The sequence below is a fragment of the Heteronotia binoei genome, chromosome 1, assembly GCF_032191835.1.
Source record: "Heteronotia binoei isolate CCM8104 ecotype False Entrance Well chromosome 1, APGP_CSIRO_Hbin_v1, whole genome shotgun sequence".
NCBI classification, from domain to species: Eukaryota; Metazoa; Chordata; class Lepidosauria; order Squamata; family Gekkonidae; genus Heteronotia; species Heteronotia binoei.
The window spans coordinates 154791209-154814140 of record NC_083223.1 but is presented as its reverse complement, the minus strand read 5'-3'; the positions used below and the strand labels follow the sequence as shown (position 1 = coordinate 154814140).

The following is a 22932-nucleotide window of genomic DNA, read 5'->3' as shown; positions in this document are numbered from 1 at the left end:
TCGCGCAGCTCCACTTCGGTCACCTCGCCTTCCAAGGCCGTTAATTTCCCCACAGTGTCTATCCAAAATTCCTGACAGCGGAATGTATGTTTGTGAGACCGAATCGGCTGTGCCTTTCTCATCTGCTTTGGTCATTGCAGGGAAGGGTATTATCCGTGAGGCCGGCACAAGTTACAGTGTTTTTGCGGGCAGGGGAAAGCACGGACACTCGAAATAGGCATTCGTCGGTGAACTATATCCTTTGTGCTCTACTGCCTCTGCAAGACCTCCGATAAAACAAGGCGATATGGGAAATGTAGTTTTTGTTTGTGAATGTAGGGGAGCTGCTGTCTGAGAGACAGAAAAAAATGTTCAGAATAAAAAAAAAAAGTAAAATCCCAAATCAAATCAGAGGCCCATTTTTCCCCTTGGTTTGTTTCCTGAGAACTATTGTCACCTTGAACCTGCAAATTTAGACCTCCAGGGCCCGGCCCAATTCTAGTGCCCTCAGAAAGTTTCCGGCATGTCAAGATCATAGCTGGGTTTACTCTACAGTTGCCTACTCTGGTTTCGGGAAATTCCTGGAAATGGGGGAGGGGAACCAGAGGAGGGCAAGTTTGGGGGAAGGAGCTCAGTGGGGTATAATGCCACAGAGTACATCTCCAAAGCCATTATTTACTCTAGGTGAACTAATCTGTATTGTTAGATTCTGGTGTGTGGCCATGGTGGTCAGAAGCAACAGAACAAAGTCTGAGTCCAGTGGCACCTTTCAGATCAACAAAGTTTAATTTTGGGTATAAGCTTTTGTATGCAGGCACGCTGTTGAATACTGGGTTTAATGCATGAGGAGGCTCTTGCGTAGTGATTAAAGCTCTTTATTAGTGATTCAGCATGTCTACAAAGTGACTACAAAACTACTGCTAAGCACTCAAAGCATGCAGCAATATATACAGTTGGGGCAGGGTGAATCCAGCACCCAAGAAGCAGAAAACACCCTGTGATCGTACCATTTTTAGACCCTTTATTTAGCTCCTTTTATTAGGGAGGGACGGTGGCTCAGTGGTAGAGCATCTGTTTGGTAAGCAGAAGGTCCCAGGTTCAATCCCCAGCATCTCCAACTGAAAAGGGTCCAGGCAAGTAGGCATGAAAAACCTCAGCTTGAGACCCTGGAGAGTCGCTGCCAGTCTGAGCAGACAGTACTGACTTTGATGGACCAAGGGTCTGATTCAGTATAAAGCAGCTTCATATGTTCATATAACATGCATCCACATTGGCAGATCCTAGGATTCTCTGATACTGCCTCCCAGTTGGCCAGTTTGAATTATGCAGCCAATCGGCATGCAGATCTTTGGATCCTCTCAGTCTATTGTGTCATGCCTCAAGCTCAGGACACAATACCCAACATGTCCAGACATGTTTTCACATACATAACACATGCGTCTTCAGATACACAAAAGTTTATACTAAGAATTAAGCTTTGTTGGTCTGAAAGGCACTGCTGGACTTTTGTTCTAATCTCTGTTGTGTGGGAATTAGTTGTAATTCTCAGAAATCACTAGGCCCTACCTGGAGGCTGGCAACTCTACTTCAGTCCCTATTCTGCTAATTCCTCTTTGCAAAACCTCCCCCCCCCCAAAAAAAATAGTTTTCACATTGTTTTCCCAAATACATAGTCTGAAGAAAGTTGACTCTGAAATAAATCAGATTGTAGCTAACTGCTATGAGTTGGGCTCTGATTTGTTACTGAACCAGGCAGTAGGGTATCTGTACCTCCATCTACTTGCAGTTGCATTAATGATTTCAACATGGTCTCTGTTGACAAAATTATTGGAGATGCTAAGGGCCACATGTTGTTTAGATCCATCCCTCCTGGTTGGTAGAACTTAAGAGGACACCATCAAAGTTTATAATTGCTATTTTAATTGATTTTATTGGTTTTAAATGTTGTATTTTTCAATTGTGCTGTACATCAGCCAGAGCTCACCATTATTCTGGATAGGGCGATTAATTAAACCAAATAAATAAATAAAATCTTGCAAGGAGGAGCTGAAGTCTTTCCAGTACTGATAATTGTGAAAATGTTGTTAACTGAAAGGGCTTTTCCTTTCTTTAATAGGCTATGACTAGACTGCTTTTAAAAAAGCCTTCACTGGAGGAGAAAGTGCCATCTAATTATAGACTTGTTCCCAACTTCCCCATTTGGGGGAAAGATTATTTAGTGAGTTGTGGCAAAAACAACTACAGACTTATCTGGATGATACATTTGTCCTTGACCTTTTTCAATCCAGCTTCAGGTCTGGTTTCAGGAGAGACACTGGTGGGCAGTCTCCACCTACAAATTGGTAATGAGTCCCTAGTCTTGCTACTGGATTTGTTACTTTTGACACAGTAGAACATGCCATTACTGTTTCGATGACCGGGGATGCATTAGGGTTGCCAATCCCCAGGTGGGGGCAGGGGATCCCCTGGTTTGGAGGCCCTCCCCCTGCTTCAGGGTCACCAGAAAGCAGGGGAGGGAAAAGTCTGCTGGAAACTCTATTATTCCCTATGGAGACTTATTCCTATAGGAAATAATGGGGAATTGATCCAAGGGTATCTTGGGCTCTAGGGGGGGCTGTTTTTTGAGATAGAGGCACCAAATTTCCAGTATAGCATCCAGTGCCTCTCCCCAAAATACCTTCCAAGTTTCAAAAGGATTGAACCAGGGGGTCCAATTCCATGAGCCCCCAAAGAAGGTGCCCCTATCCTTCATTATTTCCTATGGAAAGAAGGCATTCAAAAAGATGTGAGGTCCTTTGAAATGTGATGGCCAGAACTCCCTTTGGAGTTAAATCCTGCTTGTCACACCCATGCTTCTGACTCCACCCCCATAGTCTCCTGGCTCCACCCCCAAAGTCCCCAGATATTTCTTAAATTGGACTTGGCAACCCTAGGACGGATGTAGGACTCAGTGTAAAAATGTTGTAGTGGCTTGAATTGTTTTCAAAAGACTGAACTAACAATGAGGCAAAGTGCTACCTGTAAAATTTCTGCTTATTGGATTGCTAAAAGAACCATGAAAAAGCCAGGTGTGGTAGTGGTAATTTGAATCTGCTTATGCAAGAGAGTGGCCATACAAACCTAAATTAAGCTTTACTGCGTCCATGTTCTTTTCAATGTTGGACTGCACTAACCCAAGGAATCAGGACGGCTGAGAAAATAATAACTTTGATTCTGAACCTCTCTGCAGGCAAGCAGTTTAACCATTTCTCTTGGTATAATAAACATGCTTAGGATGACACTATAAATCTCACATGATTTGACTGCCAGCTAACCAGAAAAAAGTTGGGATTGCTCCTGTACCTATAATAGTAGCTTGCTGTGGAATACCTTAATACCATAGAGATGTATAATCAAGCACACACCAAACTCTAATGTCCTGGAGCAGAAGTTTAGTTTTTTAAAAACTGGCAATTTGCTACCAACAGTGCTTATGTATTGTTAAGTATACATACCATTCTAAATTAGGTTTCCAATTTAAGGCTATTCTTTGTGCTCTATGAAGCTTATTTGTCCTAATGGTTAATACTGCTCAGTTGTGAGATTAGATCAATGTAGTGTGTTTCTCTGACCTGATGACTCAAGAAAGCCTGATCTTGTTAGGTCTCAGAAGCTAAGCAAGGTCAACCCTATTTGGATGGAAGACCACCTAGAGGGTCTAAGGTCATGACACAGAGGCAGGCGGTGGCAAACCACCTCTCTTGCCTTGAAGATTCTACAAGGTCACCATAAGTTGGCTGCTACTTGACAGCACTTTCTACCACCACATTGTATATTTCGGTTTGCTTTTATTTGAATTCCGCCTTGAAAGCTAGAAAATTAAACCAGGGAACTAATCCAAGCATTACTAAGGTGCAACACTGTGCCTTTTAGACCTAGAACTTAACCATGAGAAAAGACAGCGACAGCTTTACACCTACTGCTGTGTGGCATTCCTGGAGTCTTGCTGACAGCTTGGGCAGATGAAAGGACCAGAGAACAATGGGTATGCGAAAGTTCTGTTGCCTCTTCTACCAAAGCAGCCCAAATCTGCAGGCTCTTATTGGGTCTTTAATCAACCAGGACATTTTTCATTGTGCCAGCACCCTGCAAAAAAACCCCCCAAAACACTTATTTGTGCTTGTGGCTTTCATAAGGGGAAGGCAATGACTAAAAGGAGAACAAAGGGTCTGCTGCTGCTCGACCACCTTAGGATTTCTTTGCTCTGCCACTATGATCAGTCTGGCAGGATTACAAAACTGAACTGGGAGTAATACAGCTTTTTTGTTTTAGGACCATTTTATTTTCTTAACCCACCTTGTTTAAAGATTTTCTTAACCCACCCTGTTTAAAGATGTAGAAAATTATCTTAATTACAACCAACTAGCCTGAAGAAAGCCACATAAACAATTGTCATCAAATATAATTGTCTAAAATGTCTAGAAGAGACAAATTTGTCACTTTCATCTACCTACTCATCTTCTCTGTCTGGCATGTTAGCTTACACTTGTGCCTGATTCAACTGCTTTGCATCCTTTTCCCACTAAACCCTCCCAAATTTCCCAATTTATAAAAACTAGCCTTGATACCACATAATAACTAAGCAGGTGAATCTCAGCAACATTGTTACAAACATGTTTTGTATACAGGATTGCACAACATAATTAGTTCTCTCTAGCAGACACAGAAGCACTCTGGGCAAAAAGAGCTGAAATTTTATTATAGATATTATTTAAGCATGAGCCTGCCAGTTTAGAGAAGAGCTGTAGCAGAAAGACAGAGCACACGTGTTGCATAAGGATGTCCCAGATTCACCCTCCAGCATCTCTAGTTAAGAGGCTCAGATAGTCTGTAATGGGAAAGACCTGAGTGCCTCTGCCTGTCAGCATAAACAATGCCAATCTTGATTCATGTATTTCCCCAAAAGATAACTCTGTCCTTTTTATGAAGAGTATTTTGGACTTCCGTTGCCACTCAGACACTCAGCAAGCAAAATCAGCAGGTTTTCACTGTCCTTTCCTGAGCAACTCTTCCTTTCTCTCCTTCCCCCCCCCCCTTTCAACAGCATAAACTTTATTTTAACTTTAAAGTTTGGTTACAATATTCAAAGCTAATAATCATAGTAGAAATAGCTACAATTCTTGTTTCAGTTATAATTACATATTCCTTTCAGAAATAAAAACAAAACAAAGAGAAAAAAGAACAATTATTGTTGTCAATAATTAAAACTAAAGCTGAGGCCCTGTTCTACTCAAAGTCATTTTCCCATTGGCCACACATTACATATTTACTATTCTATAAGGCTGTTTTCTGTTCCTAGAACCTCCATACACACACTCATTGTATCCACCCTCATTCTCAAAACTCCCTGAAACAGCATGTTGCTGAATCTCATAAATAAAATACATTTTACTTACCTGCTCTTTCATTATTATCAGACCTTCCCCTCCATCCCTCACATTCATAGGGAATTGCTGACTTTTCTCCCATTTAGAGATTTACAAGTCCTGAAAATGTTGTAGACACGGGAAAATGGCTCTCCCTGCCCCCACACACAGGGTTTGAGGGGCATAGAAATGTTTGGAAATTTTTAAATATATACAATAATTACCTTACTCTCAAATACAAACTTATTTTACTGCTTTTGCAACATAAAATATATCATTATCGTAATTATACTTTTTGGCATATTTATGAAACATAAATTAAGGCAGTTTTGGATACATGATACTTTATAAGCTGCCCCAAAGTAAGTTACATCTGCCAATTGATGAGAAAAAAACCTAGCTGTTATACAGTAATAAGCAGGAAAACCATATTGCAGCATTTTAAAAAGCATTATAACCTGTTAATATACATGCAAGGTGCTGTGGCTCAGTGGTAGAGCATCTGCTTTGAATGTAAACAGTCCCAACGTTGACCACCAGTATCTGGAGTTATAAGGATCAGATACCAGCTGATGTGAAAAACCTCTACCTGAAGAGTTGCTGCTGGACAGAGCAGTAAATAGACCAATGGTAACAATGTGTTCAAGCTGCTTCTAAATGGCACAGCTACAGCTGCTGTTTGAATACTTTGCAAATGAAGAAAAAGGCACCACACAAAGTTTTTGTACTGTTACATAATTGTTTAAGTTACACTGGTAATCAGAATTGTCTCTCAAATGATTTCCACCTAGAATGAAAAACTAACATGAAAACCAACTACTATAAGGCCTCTTATCAGACAAAGAGACAATTAATCTTGACTAAGTAAGCAAGAGGCATGTGGTTTGGTTTGATGGACTGATAAGGTGGTGGAGTTACCCTCAAGATGTCCTCCTGTCTCCAGAGGAGAAGAACCTCCATGGTAAGTAAAGTATCCAATGGTCTGTTTTGTCAGAAGCAATATATAAATTTATTTCCAGAAGCAAGGGGCAAAGTGTGAAAGTAAGACCATACTATCTTTCCTTTGCAGAACTGAAATGAAGAGCAAAGGAAAGTCATGCGAGCAAATTCCAGAAGGATCATTGTTAATCAGTTTTACTTTTAAAGAAGCAATTTGTATAGAACAAAGTAAACACGAACAGAAAGTAGATTGCACTGAACATATTTATAAAGAAAAATCAGGAATAGGATGGCATTCTAATACTGTTTTTAAGTAAGCATCACAATGCAAAAGGATAAGGTTATGATATGATTATTTGGTGCCTCTGAAAAACAACTTGCTGTTAACTTTTGGAAAGAACTACTATTCTGTGCTATGTAACTTCCTGAAATCCAACTATAGGAAAGTACATAACTTTATTTATAAAGAATCTTATGCAAAAAGGCATCCCAGTTGAACTCATAGTCAATATTTTATTTTACACACCCAGGGAAATGCTGATTGACACTTTGGGATCAGTCAGATTTTTTTTTTCTCCAGGCCAGATTGGCAAGGGATCCTGAAGGTTTTTGTCATCATCTGGGCATGGAGCAGAGGTCACTGGGGATTTTTTTTGGGGGGGGGGATTTTTTTTGTGAATTTCCTGCTGTGATGGACTCAAACAAGTTAGCCTGGAAGCTGGGGAACAGCCTTGCAACAATTGGCTGGGATGCAACCATGGAAACAAAATGTAGCAAATTGGAAGAGGCTTGCAGGGAATGCCTCAAGGTTTTCAGTTTTGTTTGAGGTCTTCAGTGAAAGTCTGAGTGTAAAGACTGGGACTTAGGCTGGTCAATTGTGGTGTGAAGCAACTGGACAAGGAGCTGAGAACAGCCGGTGGGGCTGAGTTCTTTGTGGAGACAGAGCTGGGCTGAGAGTTTGAAGTTAGAAAGGGGGAAAACCAGGCACCTTCTGTGAGGGAAACTCTCTGTGGGAGTTCTGCCAGCACATCTAGGCAGACTCCATGTTTATAAACTGAGATCACTCAAAAACTCTGGAGGGAGGACTGGATTCTGGTGACTAGAAGGGAATCCCAAGATTCAGACAAGGAATCTAGTTGGGGCTGAGACACACAGGAGTGAGGGGCTGGTATTAGCTCTCAAAGGTGTGAGTCCTGGAAGCTATTGTGTATGTCTGTGTGTGAGAATTAATCTGGCATCAGTCAGGAGTCCTCAGTGTGTGTGAAAAAGAGTGACTGTTGGTTTATTATTTTTATGATTTGTGAAGCCAGAACAGAGGGCTATATCATCTGAACCGCAAAGCATTCCTAGTGCTAGTAGGCACTGCCTGCCTGTCCTAGGACATTGTATAGTTCTAAAGCCTGCTAGTGTTATATGTATTTTTATGTTATCTCAGCCTAATAAGCCTCCAGTAAATAATAATTGATTATTCCAGAAACCACCTGCCTGCCAACTGATCTGTTGTATTTTAACAGATCTAATCAATATTATTTTTATCTCTCTCCCTTGCCTTGTGTAATCCAATAAATACTTATTTGTTTTTTTACTTTTAAACTGTCTGGTACCTAGTTTACTTTAGTTCTGACAGGATTTATGTGTGTGTGCCTGGGGGACTGAGGGAAGCTGATTGGGTCACCCTTCCAAGCTGACGCTTGACTGGTTCCTCACACCTGCATTGTGCAGGGGGTTGGACTAGATGATCCTGGAGGTCCCTTCCAACTCTGTGATTCTATGATATTTCAGTATCAGACCAATTTGGTATCTCATCAAGCTTTTACAGCTTATTGATACAATTTATACAAATGACTTTTTGTTAGAACCAACCAAACCTGTGTATCCCAATTAGTGCTGAGGAGACATCTAATTAGTCTTGCTTGTTCCTATTGGTTTTGGTACATCCCCACACTGCCATGAAGCTCACTTGGTGACCTTGGGCCTGTCACACACACACTCAGTCTACCTACCTCACAAGACTGTTGTAAAGAAAAAGTAAAGAAGGGGTGACAGTGCATATAGAATTGCTATGTCCCCCTGGCCACTTGTGGTGAATGGGGTCTTTACAGTGCCACTAGACTCAAACTTTGTTCTGAAAGAATCATTGTTGTCTTTAAGATGCCACTGGAATTTTATTTTATTTTGGGACAACAGACTAATGTAGCTATACATTTGCAATGTTGCAATTCTACCCTTCTGCAGTTTGTTTTTAATCACTGCTGATGGAGGAGGAAAAGAGGTTTTGATTCTCACAAGCACCTCCTGGAAGTCCCTGTTACCATCACCCAGAACAAAAAGAACAATTCTCCATGATAATATTAAAGAGTATTTAACAATTCATTCATCTTCTTCATTAACCTAAGTGGTGGTGATGATGATGATGATGATATTGGATTCATATCCCGCCCTATACTCTGAATCTCAGAGCGGTCACAATCTCCTCTACCTTCCCCCCCTCAACAGACACCCTGTGAGGTAGGTGGGGCTGAGAGAGCTTTTACAGCAGCTGCCCTTTCAAGGACAACTCCTGTGAAAGCTATGGCTGACCCAAGGCCATTCCAGCAGGTGCAAGTGGAGGAGTGGGAAATCAAACCCAGTTATTTATTTTATTATTTATTTATTTAGTAGGCTTATATTCTGCCTTTTCCCGTAAACGGGCTCAAGGCAGACCACAACATATAAAAATAACAATAAAAACCTACCTATCAAAGTTAAAAGACCAAATTAAAATTAACAGTAAAAACAATAAATAAAACACACCACCGGCAGACAGGGCACAGCATATCAACCAGTTGTAGGCCCATCTTAAACGATGGTAATAACAATAGGATAGCACTGTAATAAAGCATGATGTCACCACAAGGGAGGCCAAATGATGGAATAATAGGACATCTTCTGCCTCAACCACAGGCCCGGCAGAATAGCTCCATCTTGCAGGCCCTACAAAATTTCAGTAATTCTGTAATTCTCCCAGATAAGATTATGCGCACTCAACCACTACACCAAACTTGCTCTCAGTGATCACATGGTCCTTTAAACACAACTTGTCTTCTAGTTATCTCAGTATCACAATAAATGAAAGTTATGTGTGTGGGGGGTTATTTTTTTTCCTGAAAGATCTTGCCCACTGTAAACCAAATCACCCTCCTAGTAAGACCTTTTAATTTTTGTATAGTATTCACTGGGTTGAGGTAAGAAAAAGGCAAAGATACTGCTTTCTTATCTTATAAAATATTACGTACTACTTACTAGATTTTTAAAGGAGGGCATTCCCTGCCCCTTTGGTGTTTTCAAGGGCTAGTGACTTCCTTGAACCAGAATCAGAAGATTTAAAAAAAACATTTTTCCCTTTTTTGCAAGAGCAACAACTAGTTGAGAAATCTCCCAGATGTATTATTTGCCTTTGAACTCTTCAAAGTACAAAGTTTAAAATGAGGACAAGGGCAGTATGGAAATGTCTTGAAAGTTGCAAACTTCTAATCTACAGTGTTAGATTTAGAGCTCCAGATATAAAAAGTAGCTAATAGTTACAACATTCACTACTGAAATATGTTGCATATTAATATGTGCGGTATACTGGCAAAAATCCAAGGACATTCAGTCACAGTCATCATCTATGTATATAAACCCTCATAAGTGAATTATATTCTGATTGGGCCAAGAAATGGAACCCCATATCTAGTAAATGAACAGATGAGCTATGTTAATTTCAGACAAGAAGGCAAGATTGATGAGTTCTTCTGACAAAGAGATTCTGGCTGTACTTGACGGAGCTGCACTCCCCTTAAAGGACCAGTACACCATGGGAGTGCTTTTGCATCCATAATTATCTTTTGATAATGATAACCATGATGAAGCATCCATGATTTTAAGTAAAAACTTCAGTTGGTAGGCCTATTTTGGAACTGAATGAATTTACCATGGTTATCCATGCTATGTTCATGTCAAGGTTGCTGTTAGTTGTTTTAGACTGGTCTGACTTTCAAGACCACGGGTTTAAAGTGCTGCAGCAAGATATTGTCGGAGCGGGAGTAGCAGAGTGAGGGAGATGACTTGCCCGACACAGGGCTTCAGGAAAGAAAATCAGGCAGACACGTGCAACTAGTGCCAAAAGGTGTATTAACATATATACACAACAAGTGCTCTCTTGTGCAGTCTATACAATATCACCTCCACGGACAAAGTGCTTCGCCTAACCACCATCTCACAGGGAGAGACCTGTGTGATGCACACACAGATCATATATAGTCCAAGCAGCCAATCCTGGCCGTGCTGACTCAGCAGATTGCATCACTTGGCTTCTGCCGGCTCAAGCCGGTCTGCTGATCAGGTCACTGTGACCTAGCCTGGCAGCTAGATCACCAGCTGTCATACTGTAGCTGTCAGACTGGGTTTATGTAGATTCTTGCTCCAACACACCTCCTAATCTATTTAAACCCAGTATACCCAAACACTTTACACAGTTTTCATGTTCACTTGCAGTTAAACATTTCGTGAATATATCAGCGGCATTCTCATCCGATGTACACTTTATTATTTTTATGAGGTTTTTAGCCGCTGCTTCCTTCACATTTTGGTACCTGATAAGTATATGCTTGCTTTTCCCTCGAGCAGCTTGGTTCTCCGTCAGTTCTTTGGCTGCTGAGTTGTCAGTATATACTGAAACTGGCAAATTTACAGGTATGCTGAAGTCCCTCATCAGTTGTACTGCCCACTCTAGGTTAAGTACACATTCGTTTATGGCACCGTACTCTGCCTCACACGTGCTACATGCCACCAGGGTCTGCTTGGTGGCTTTCCATACTACTAGGGCATCTCCCAGAAATATTCCAATTCCTGTGGTTGATTTTGCCTTGGGCCGGTCCCCCCAGCTTGCGTCAGCATAGGCGCGTAGTTCAGGTTTTTCTCCTACTCTGAGGGATAGCTTACGTTCTATTGTGCCGCTGAGGTAACGTAGTACTCTTTTAGCCGCCACCCAATCTTTGTGGTGGGGTTCAGCATTTTTCTGGCACAATATATGTACCGCATAGCTGATATCTGGCCTGGTCCAGCACGCTAGGTGCAATAAGGACCCGATCAGGGACTGGTATAATGGTACATTCTTGAATATCTCACCTTCAGGTTCCTTGCTATAACCTGTGGTCATGGGTGTTTGCACACTGCTAGCTTCGTTCATACCATACTGAGCTAGCAGCGCTCTCACTTTGTTGCTCTGGGACAGTTCAAAACAACCATCGGCCCTCCTCGCTATTTCCACCCCTAGGTAGTAGCTCACTGGCCCCAGGTGCTTGATAGTGAACAGCTTACTGGCTGCTTCTTGAAACCATGCTAATTGTTGGTTGGAGTCCACTAAGACAATCAGATCGTCCACAAAGATGAGGACTATCATTCTGGACTCTCCCACCACCCTGCTAAACATGCAAGGGTCTGCCAGATGCTGGTTGAATCCTACTTTCATTAATGCTGACTTCAAACACTTGTACCATGCGTGTCCGGCTTGTTTCAAACCATACAAGGCTTTGTTCAGTTTTAACACACCACTCCCACCATCAAAACCGGGGATTTGTTCCATAAACAGCTCCCGGTCTAAGGGGGAGTTCAAATAGGCTGTCTCGAAGTCAAAGTGATGGGCTTGTTGCCCCGTACCTCCAGCCTTACACAATGCTGCCCTGAGGGTTTCAGCTTTTAAAGTGGGGGCAAATACTTGCTGATAATCCAATCCCTTCCTTTGGCTGAACCCTCTGGCCACTAACCTGGCCTTTCGTTGCACGGCTCCATTTGCGTCTTTCTTTAACCGGTAGGTCCACCTACAGGAGATAATGTTCCGGTTGCCCGGCCTTAGCACCTCAGTAAACACTCTGTTTTTCAGCAAGGAATCATATTCCTTCTGCATTGCGGCAAACCATGCTAGCCTTTCTTTACTATCTAGCTTCAGCACCTCCTCGTATGTTTCAGGTTCAGGGGTGCTGACTTGGTTTGCACTTGGGAACCCGTATCTAGCAGGAGGGATGCCTTTTGTGGCTCTAGCCGACACCCGTGGCCCTGTGCCAGGATTCGGCTCACCTTCTCCAGCCCCACTGGGTGCCACCTCCTGGGCTGGGTTTCTGGGCTGCGCTCCAACATTCTTATCAGTACTTGGCAGCATTCCCAGGTCTCTTTCCGTAGAGTGCAATCTTGCCCAGCTGGACTCACTAAATCCAGCGGACCTACTAAAGGTTAGCTTCGCCCGCTTATCACAAAAGCGATATGATTTGGTTTCTGGCTGGTAGCCCAGAAAGGTTAGGCTCACTGCCCGGTCACCTCCTTTCCTTCTATGTTTCAGAGGAATATTCACCCAGGCTTGGGTTCCAAATACCCTCAGAAAGCTCAAATCTGGGCAGTGGTTATATAGCCGCTTATAAGGCAAATCATTTACAGGCTTACACCAAACCCTATTATGTACGTATGCCGAGCAATGCATCGCTTCCGCCCAATAACGAATTGGCAGCTTTGCATCCTCGAGCATGCTGTGCATTAATGTTTGTAACACGGCGCCTGTTCGCTCGGATAGCCCATGTTCTTGGGGCGTTGCTGGGTTCGTCAGACGGTGGGCAATGCCCTTGTTCTCCAGCCAACGTTTCATCTGGTTAGATAAGAATTCCCCCCCTCTGTCGGTTTGTACAGCCAGGAGATTAACCCCTAATTGTCTCTCCACTGCTTTGACCCACTTGGTGAATGTCTTATACACCTCAGACTTATGCACCATGGTGAAAACCCACGCGTACCTCGTGTGGTCGTCGGTGGCCACCAAGCAGTATCTCCTCCCCGACAGACTCTTTGGCAATGGGCCAATAACGTCTAAATGGACTAGTTCCAGGGCTCGTGTGCTTTCCCTTGAGCTTTCTTTAGCAACAGCACACGCCTTGCTTTTGGTCTTCTTGCAGACCTGGCAATCCAAGTAACATTTGCAAGGATTTACTTTCAAACTAGGCACAAGCTCCAGGGTTTTCTTTAACGCCCTAAATCCGCAGTGCCCAAGTCTCCTATGGAGCAAATGTATACAATTATTGTGCACAGGCTCATTCGACACCTGAGCCACCTGGGCACAATCACTCTGGACCACATACAGTTTACCTTCCCTCTTTCCTGTCACAAGCAACTTTCCCCCACCTCCCAGGATTTTGCAGCAGGTTTTCTCAAATCTCACCTGGTATCCCTGGTCAAACAGTGTGCTAACACTCAACAGGTTAGACTGCAGTGAGGGTACATACAACACATTTTGCAACATACATTTCAGTGCAGGAAATTCCACATTGCCTGAGCAAACAGAATTGGCAGTGGTCCCATCAGCCAATCTCACATACTTATGCTCAGGACTGTCAATGTTTTTCAACAACTCCTTCTCGCAGCAGAGATGGCTCGTTGCCCCGGAGTCTAAAATCCAAGCAGACCCTGTGCTCTCTACTGCAGACGTGACCAGCCGGGTTGCTTCCTCACACGGGCTGGCGGTCCTCCGCTCTCGCCGCACACGCCCCCGCCTCTTCTCCCTCTCAGGGCAAGCTCGGAGCAGGTGCTGCGACGACCCGCATCCATAGCAGCGACGGACTGCAAACGCAGTCGGCTCCACTTCCTCCACCTTCGGACGCCTGCCAGCAGCAAAAGCTGGCTCATTCTTGGCTGTCTTCCCGGACACACCGATAACAGCACGCTGCCCGGCCGACACCCCCGGACAGCTCACGGCCGCAATTCTCTCTTGGAAGTCAAGCAGGTGGGCACAGACGTATTCCATGGTCAGGGTCGCTACGTCCACCGTCTCCAGAGAAGTTATCAGGGGAGTGTACTCAGGTGGCAACGACGACAGCAAAATGTACACTCTGTCGTCTGGAGCTACAGTCTTGCCTCTTGCCTCCAGCTCAACGAAACAGTCCGTTAGCCGTTTGATGTGATCTTTCACACACCCTCCAGCCGGCATAACGGTGCGGAACATCCTCCTTGTCAAGGCCATGAGGGAACCAGCAGTGGTGCTAACATGCACCGCACTCAACGCGTCCCAGGCAGCCTTGGGAGTGTCCTTCCCTCGCACATAAACCAGCTGGTCATCTCCTATAGATAGCACTATGTTGGCCAGTGCCTTATCCGATAACACAGTCTCGGCAGGAGATAAGTCAGCAGGGGGGTTACTCACGAACGGCCATTGCCCTTCACGCTTGAGGTAGTGTTGCATTCTCAGGCTCCACACCGCGTAGTTGGCTGAGGTGAGCTTCTCAACGGCTACTCCAAGCTGTTGCTGAGCCATCGTGCCGACTCCTCCTCACAGCTGGCTGCCGACGTCCCTCTGGCTCTCAAACAGAGAACGGTGGTGCTTCTGTGTCCTTCACCGGCGTTCCTCGCCTCCGGCTCTTTCCAAACTCACAGTCAGCTCAACTCTCAACTCTCTCCTCCGCGCAGCGGAAGCGTGCTGGGCCCATAACCCTCACGGAGCGGGAGTAGCAGAGTGAGGGAGATGACTTGCCCGACACAGGGCTTCAGGAAAGAAAATCAGGCAGACACGTGCAACTAGTGCCAAAAGGTGTATTAACATATATACACAACAAGTGCTCTCTTGTGCAGTCTATACAATATCACCTCCACGGACAAAGTGCTTCGCCTAACCACCATCTCACAGGGAGAGACCTGTGTGATGCACACACAGATCATATATAGTCCAAGCAGCCAATCCTGGCCGTGCTGACTCAGCAGATTGCATCACTTGGCTTCTGCCGGCTCAAGCCGGTCTGCTGATCAGGTCACTGTGACCTAGCCTGGCAGCTAGATCACCAGCTGTCATACTGTAGCTGTCAGACTGGGTTTATGTAGATTCTTGCTCCAACAGATATTTAGCTTAACTATTACTCATGAGTTACTATTTTTCTTGACACTTTTTTTTTTACAGCATGCAGCCATGGGGACTGCGATTTAAACTGGGAAACAAGCATAATAAAGGAGGACCATTTAACTGTTTCTTCCTGTGCTGTTTTCCCACAAAAATTTCTACTCTCAAACCACTGTTACTTATGTTTTCCTCAAAACATTTTAATTAAATTTTCAGATTACAAATTATGAAAGAACATAACATTTTGTTATTATTTTCCTTATATCAATAGCAGGATTTTCCTTATGTCAATAGCATGAAAAGAGTTTAGCAGGCTCTTAGTGCAAGGCCTACTGAAAGCTCCAGGAGGATTGGCTGCATCAGGGTATGCAAAGGAGTTCATGCTACAAAAAAAAGCCCTGACAACAGCAGTAGTGATAACACAATCTTCCTAACTTTGTGAAATTAATCTAACACCTTCAGTGCATTTTGGCTTTATTGTGTATATGGTATTTTGTTTCTTTTTGTTTTTCCCCTTTCCCCTTCCTTTTCTGGTAAATAGATCCAAGTGGGCTGCTGTGTTGGTCTGAAGCAGCTGAACAAAGCAGGAGTCAAGTTGCACCTTTAAGACCAACAAAGTTTTATTCAGAATGTAAGCTTTCGTGTGCTAAAAACACACTTCTTCAAACGATGGAATAAAGTACAGTGGGCACTGTATCTTATTCCCTCGTCTGAAGAAGTGTGCTTTTAGCACACAAAAGCTTACGTTCTGAATAAAACTTTGTTGGGCTTAAAGGTGCCACTTGACTCCTGATTTGTTCAACTTTTCTGGTAAGTTAGTTCACCCTGTGCATTCTATGCATTCTATAAGCTGAGCTCTTTTGAACTCTGTCAGTGTGTATTCTCTGTGTAGGGAATTTATTATGCAGCTTTTTATTTTTATCATATTGTCTTGTATCTACCTCTTGAACGTCGCCTGGCTGAATCTGATCCTAGGATAATGGTATAGATAAGTTTTTGTCTGGGGGAGAGGAGGATTTAAAGGGTTAGGTATTTTGTGAATATTTGACTGCACCTGTTGCATATTGTTTTAAAAAGTTTAATTTTAAAAAAGAGAATGGAAAGGAAACCATTGTCTTGATTGAATTCTAAACAAATACCACCAAATTTGCTGGTAAATTCTAATTTAACAATGTCATGCTGGAATTCCGCTTTGAAGTTCTTTTACTTACTGGATGTCATTCCAGCTAGAACAATTCCAGATAAAACTCTCTCCATTTCCATTCCATTTATTAGCTTCTATGACCAAAGGTCTTAAACTCAATCAGGATGTATCAATCGTCGAAATATGCATTGGTATACAATAGAACTAAGCATATTCACAGAGTTCAAATGTTACAGTCAAAATATTCAAATCTAAAAGTGAATAAAATGTTAAAACAGGAATTTCTAATAAAACCTATCGTACAGTTAAGTAAACCTAAAATTGTCATGTTAACCACATATATGCCAGATTCCATTACCATCAGATCAATCCAGATTTCTGTCATTTTGCAGATAAGATTAACGTTAAAACTTTTATAACAAAATAGGTGGTTTCAGGATTAGTATCTGCCAGCAAATAAGAGACCACCCGAAGTTCAGTTAGTAGTTGGTGTTTAATAAGAACAGGAGTTATCCAAATTGATCTAGGAATCGACCACTGATGACAATGTAATAGAAGATGGCTAAGTGTTTCTACAGTTCCAGACCCACAATCACATAAGCAATCTGAGTACGGGACTCTAGAGAAACGACACGTCAACTCAGCAGTGGGAAGAGTTAAGCCTAGCAAGAGTGAAAGCACACCTATATGACTAGGTGTTTTTAGGGATCTAGTATATGAAGGAAGTGACTCCGGAAGAGAAAAACCTAGGGCAAGAGTGGAACATACACATCTTGCTCAATTTAAAGTACTAGCCCGGTCAAGATTGATCACTTTCATCTCTATATATGTGTTTGTGTGTGTAACAGTATTATATTCAATCTGAGCAATAATGCCTTGTAGATTGATGACTGCCATTAGCAACTGAGTGTTCTCCTGCTGGTTTCCATTGTTTATTTATTCTTCTGCCATTTGTCCTAGGCAGATAGGAGGCTGTATTGGTATGAAATTATAGAAGCAATCCTAAAGTGGGTTCACTCCCATTTTATTCAGTAGAATTTGTTCTCTGAAAAGTATTGCTAAGATGAGAGTCTGCTAAATCTTATTGGAAAATGAACATGTACAGACCTGAGTGTCATAACGTTGTCTAAGTGAATAAAGAAAATTGGTGTCTCGTCCTTGGACTTGCAACATAGCTACCTTTCTGGATTTTTAAAAAATTGTTTTTGAATAATTAAATGTCACTGTAATTCCTGCTTTAGGAGAGGCTGATCAGCTATGAGTAACTTATTTTCACAGGCAGATAAATCACATGATATAACAATATTCCTAGGACTATTTGTGAGTCTGCGTGCCTTATTGTTCTCCCTGGCCAAGAAAAATGTCAGGCAGAAGGGTAGAATAGGGCCTAAATTAAATGGGAACTTGCCCAAGGCAATGGCAAACTACCCCGTAAAAAGTCTGCCGTGAAAACTGTTGTGATGTGACATCACCCCAGAGTTGGAAATGACTGGTGCTTGCACAGGGGACTACCTTTACCTTTTTACATTATGAAAGATGGGAAAACTTATAGGCCAACATTTATATATTAAATAGTTGTGCTGCTTCAGTTCATGAGGTCCCAAACCATGCTGAGCCTGTGAATGCTTCTGGAATTCTGAGAACAAGGAGTCGGTGCCACCCAGGGGTTGTTTTGTAGAAAAATAGGTGGTGGCACTCATTAGCATATGCTGCCACCCTCCAGCCAAAAGCAACCTGATGCAAGAAAGGAGAACCCTGGGCGAACGAGGCCTGCTTGGGCTGGCTAGAGATCCAGCCAGCCCAAGCAGGGCTCACTCACCTGGAGCTCTCCTGGGCTGCCCCCCCCCCCCGCAAGTTAAAAGGCCAGCAAGCCACCTGCCATCTCAAATCACATAAGTGGAGAAAGGATGATGCAGGCTTCTCCAAGGGTTAATGAGGGCTGCTGGGGGTGTGAAAAAGCCTCTGGTGGCTGGTGGGCTGCCCACTCTCCTAATCCAGGGATTGTTATGCAGCTGCACCTACTATTCAATAGACAAGGTAGGTGGCGGTGAAGAGGGGGAACCCTCAGAAAGATTCAGGAGCTGTGCTCCCGTGAGCTCCTGCTGAATGAGGCCTGGTGCCACCAAAAAATGGCTTGCAGGAGGCAACCACAAACCACATCATCCTGGATGACAATCTGATGCAGAAATAAATTCCAAGCTGACTTTACCCTGAAGAAATGTGAACATCCTACTGTCTCTATTTTCGAGAATTTCAGAATTTATTTTCGTATCTAGCTGCCCCATACTCATCTGAACCTTATGCATTTGTACTGGGAAGTCTGGCTAAATTCAATAGGTTTGCACCAATAGGACCAACTTTAGTCACATATTACTTTTAAACACAGGTTCGAACAGCAAGGCTAGCCGCAATCAGTTCAATGGATATTCCCACTATATAAATACGGTAATCTGTTTGATGCAAACAATATAATTTGTATACTGAGCTACGAAAACGCATTTTGGCGCTTAAAAGCGGATGATCACCAAATGAATTGGTTGTGTAAATAGTAAACAAAATACACGAAGTGGGAAGGGGGGGTGGCAAGCCACATGCGGTATACTAAATGCCCTAATCTCGTTCTGTCCGGTGCGATGCTGGGATGGTGCTACTGGTGAAACGCACTTCCCCAAGTCAGTAAACCCGCTCAGCATACCAAGCAACAACCTTCCGTAAACTCCATCTCTAAACTACAAGCCATGCGGCCACCCTCTCTGCATGGGCAGCTTGAACACAAACCGCCGTTGCCGCGCGCGCCGTAACCCTCCTAAGCTCCGCCCTCAGTCCTACAGAAGCGACGGATCCTGCCTCCCGCCTCATCCGCTCCGCCCGCTAGCGCGCGCGCCCCTTCTCCCAGCTGGCTGCCTGGAAGTGGCGTACGTGCAAAGCGGAGCCGGAGAGTGGCGGCGCAAGCTCCACCCCCTCCAGCCTCGGTTTAGGCTGCGGTCGCTGCAGCAGAAGCGAGAGGGGAGGGGGCGGGAGAGGCTCGCCGGGTTGCGGCGAAGAAGGGAGGCTTTTCCTCCTCTCCGCTGGGTCGAATGAGGGGGGGGGGGTCTCACCGGGAGGCTCGTCCCCCCTCCTTCAGCTGGCTGCTATGAGGTGGCCGCCGCAGAAGTGAGCCTTGGAAGGGCTGACAAGAGGGCGGCAGCGTGAGGGCTGAGCGGCTGTCCTCCGCCCACCAAGACGAGGGCGGGAAGCGGGCGAGGCCCCGGGGCCGCAGCACAGCTCTGACGGGAGCGGCCATGATACAGTGAAAGGCTTGCCTCCTCCGGTTGCCGAAGGGGGCCGCAGAGCGACAAGGGCGCCTGAGAAGGGGGACGCGACAATATGGCCAATGACAGCGGTGGGAGTGGCGGGGCAGGACAAGGTGGCGGCGGCACCAGCAACGATGGCGGGAGCGGCAGTGGCACGAGCAGCGCCAGCAGCGAGCGGGACCGGCAATACTGCGAGCTGTGCGGGAAGATGGAGAACCTGCTACGCTGTGGGCGCTGCCGCAGCTCTTTCTACTGTAGCAAAGAGCATCAGCGCCAGGACTGGAAGAAGCACAAGCTCATCTGCCGGGGAAGCGACAGCGGCGCAGCAGGGGGCGCTGCAGAGCACCGAAGCGGTGGAGACCATGCCCACAACCACCCGCGGTGCCAGAGTCACGGCTACGCCGCGGCGGCAGCTGCAGCAGCAGGAGGAGGCGGCGGCGAAGGCGAAGTGGACTGTAAGGAAGGCGCGGCCGCAGCAGCGAAGGTGACTGCGCCGCCTGCCAAGCCGCGGCCGGACACCAACTCGGAAGAGAGCGCGGCAGCAATAACGAATAACCACGTTGGCCAGGCAGCACCAGAGGGTCGCGGACAGGAAGAGGACGACAGGGAAGTGGCAGCGACCGGGGAAACGGGGTTGCTGTTGTACGGCGGCGGTCCCAGCGTGGCTGGAGGGACGTCCTTGCGACCCAACGGGCAGATGAAGTCGTTGGTGCCTCAGCGGCTGGCGCTGGAGTACATCGTGCCCTGCATGAACAAGCATGGCATCTGCGTGGTGGACGAGTTTCTGGGCAAGGAGCTGGGCGGGCAGATTGCGCAGGAAGTGCGCGCGTTACACCATACCGGCCGCTTCACGGACGGGCAGCTGGTCAGCCAGAAGAGCGACTCCTCCAGGGACATTCGTGGAGACAAGATCACCTGGGTAGAGGGGAAGGAGCCCGGCTGCAAGACCATCGGGAAGCTCATGAACAGTATGGACGATCTCATTCGCCACTGCAATGGCAAGCTGGGCAACTACAAAATCAACGGCAGGACGAAAGTGAGTGATGCCCCCCTCCCCCACAATATAGGTTCGCTAAACACACCACCTGCAGGGCTCTTTGTGTATCAGTTGGCAAGTCCACGCCCCCTTCGCGCTCTTTCCGATGCTGTAAAGGCTAGGTTTCTACAGTTCTCTGTTAGGGCAGCGCGGTGGAAGGGCAAGCATCTCTCTCAAATTGCTAGGCGAATGAGTTGACGAAGGATTCAAAAATATAGTCATGCCTTTAATGCATGCATGGAAAGGAAGTCCGATTGAACGTAATGGGCGTGTTTCTGGGCAAGGGTTTATATCCGAATGAACCCTCCAAGTCCTAGGCAGAGCATTCAATAGTTATCCCTCACAAACTGATGTAGAATCATACTGGACTGTACAACGTGCTTCGAAGTCCAGATGGATGGAATGTTGAGCAACAACATCCCAGTAGTTGTCACTTAATTAGACCAATCAAGAAAGTCAAGATGGGTGTGGTCAGGGAGGAAGTAACCCAAACTCAAGGAGGCTCCACTTATTCTCTTGTAAAAAACCCCACACCCTTACAGTTGGATTAGAGTTAAGTAGGCATTTAGGACTGTACTTGAAGGCCTTTCGAGGGGTCTCCAATCCTGACTATTATGCTTTGGCAGAACTGGTAGAGACAGCGTTTTTATGTAACTCTCATCTCTGGAAATATCAGAGGAAAAATACTAATATTATTTACCTGTTTTCTCAAAAATTCCAAGTTTTCTTGGATATCATACAGTTACACAGAAGCTAATACTCAAAAATTACGTATAGTAAATGTTGATTGAATTCATTTGATGATATGGTGGCATGTGAGTTTAAGCCATTGTTAAATGTATGGTTTAGTTGAGTGTTGCAGCTTTGCTTCTGCCACACCCAAAATTAGCAGTGCTCATCTTCCTGTTTTAGCAGTGAAAGGAACCTTGTGGAATACTGTTGAAGGTTATTTGTTTAATTTATTGTTGGGATAAATGTCAGCATTTAAGGGGGTTGTGCTGTACATTTAATCAAATCTCTCGATGCTAGAAATACTGCAGGACTATATTCATCATACAAACCACTCATCCCCCCCCAAAACATAAGAACTTCAAGAGTTCAACCCATGCCTGATTATTTTCCTAAACCATAGTAATAAATTTACACATAAAAATGGATCTTACTGGATTTCATACTAGAGAGATCTTGAGCTTATTTATTTATATCATACTTTTTATTTACTTGCTAAAATATTTGCATGACTTTTCTTTTTTCTCAATTTCTCTTACACGTAATTAAAACATGAAAGATTATATCAGATAAAATTCCCAGGTATCTCCTGCCACCTGGACTGCAGCTGCATACTTCTAAACATGGCAATCTTTTAGCTAAAGCAATGTCTGTTTTTAGTATCATGGTAAAAGCACTGGGTGCAAGAACTGCCAGTACTATGACTGTTTTGGGGGGATATGTTTTCTTTCTCATCTGAACAATAGGAGGACTAATTTGAATGATTATGAATAGCGTGACTTTCTCATTACTTATGTTTGTATTCTGAACAGTTTGTACAAAGGCCTCATTAAAAGAAATTCTGAAAAGTAAAAGGAGGCTGTGAAAGTTTACACCCCCTAAGTCCATGCAAAGTCTACTCTGTTTAGGATTCCACTATTAGGCTGTAGCAGCAAAAAAAAAGTCTGATGGAATTATTGCAGTAGGAAGTGTTTGCTATCTTGTATTTAAGAAGACTTCCAATTTATAGTTATGTAGTCTCACAATAAAGCTACGAACATTACATCATTGACAGGTGTCAGTAAATGTTATTGTACTACATCATAGGCATGAAACCCATGAAGATCTGTTTGAAATGACAAGGTGTAAGGTATGTGGGGGTTGGTGAACACCTAAAGCTCTTGAACAAAGTTTGAATCCAGTGTCACCTTTAAGACCAACAAAGTTTTATTCAAGCTATAAACATTTGTGTGCTTGCACAGAAAAGCTTGTACTTTGAATAAAATGTTGGTCTTAAAGGTGCCACTGGGCTCAAACTCAGACCAACATGACTACCCAGCTGAAAGTACCTAAAGATCTTGTGATGTAAGTGTCCAGAAAAATGCACCTACAAACATACCATGGCAAGGGTCCCTAACCCAATCCTCTTGCTGACCTCTGCCAGCTCATAGAAAAGTAAGGCTTCTTTAAGCATGACCATATTTTAGCTATGCCAATTCAGTTAGCTTTAATAACCTTTGCTACCTGCCATATTTTCAGTATCC

At 44.2% G+C, this 22932-nt stretch overlaps 1 protein-coding gene across 1 annotated transcript in view; it reads left to right on the top strand.

Annotated features, from left to right (window-relative positions):
* Positions 1-19333: 19333 nt before the first annotated feature.
* Positions 19334-22932, top strand: part of EGLN1 (egl-9 family hypoxia inducible factor 1) — a 50460-nt gene continuing 46861 nt past the window's right edge. The window contains exon 1 of the mRNA XM_060242907.1: positions 19334-20680. Coding sequence (XP_060098890.1) covers positions 19718-20680 — 963 coding nt within the window. The 5' untranslated portion in view covers positions 19334-19717. The remainder of the gene's footprint in view (positions 20681-22932) is intronic.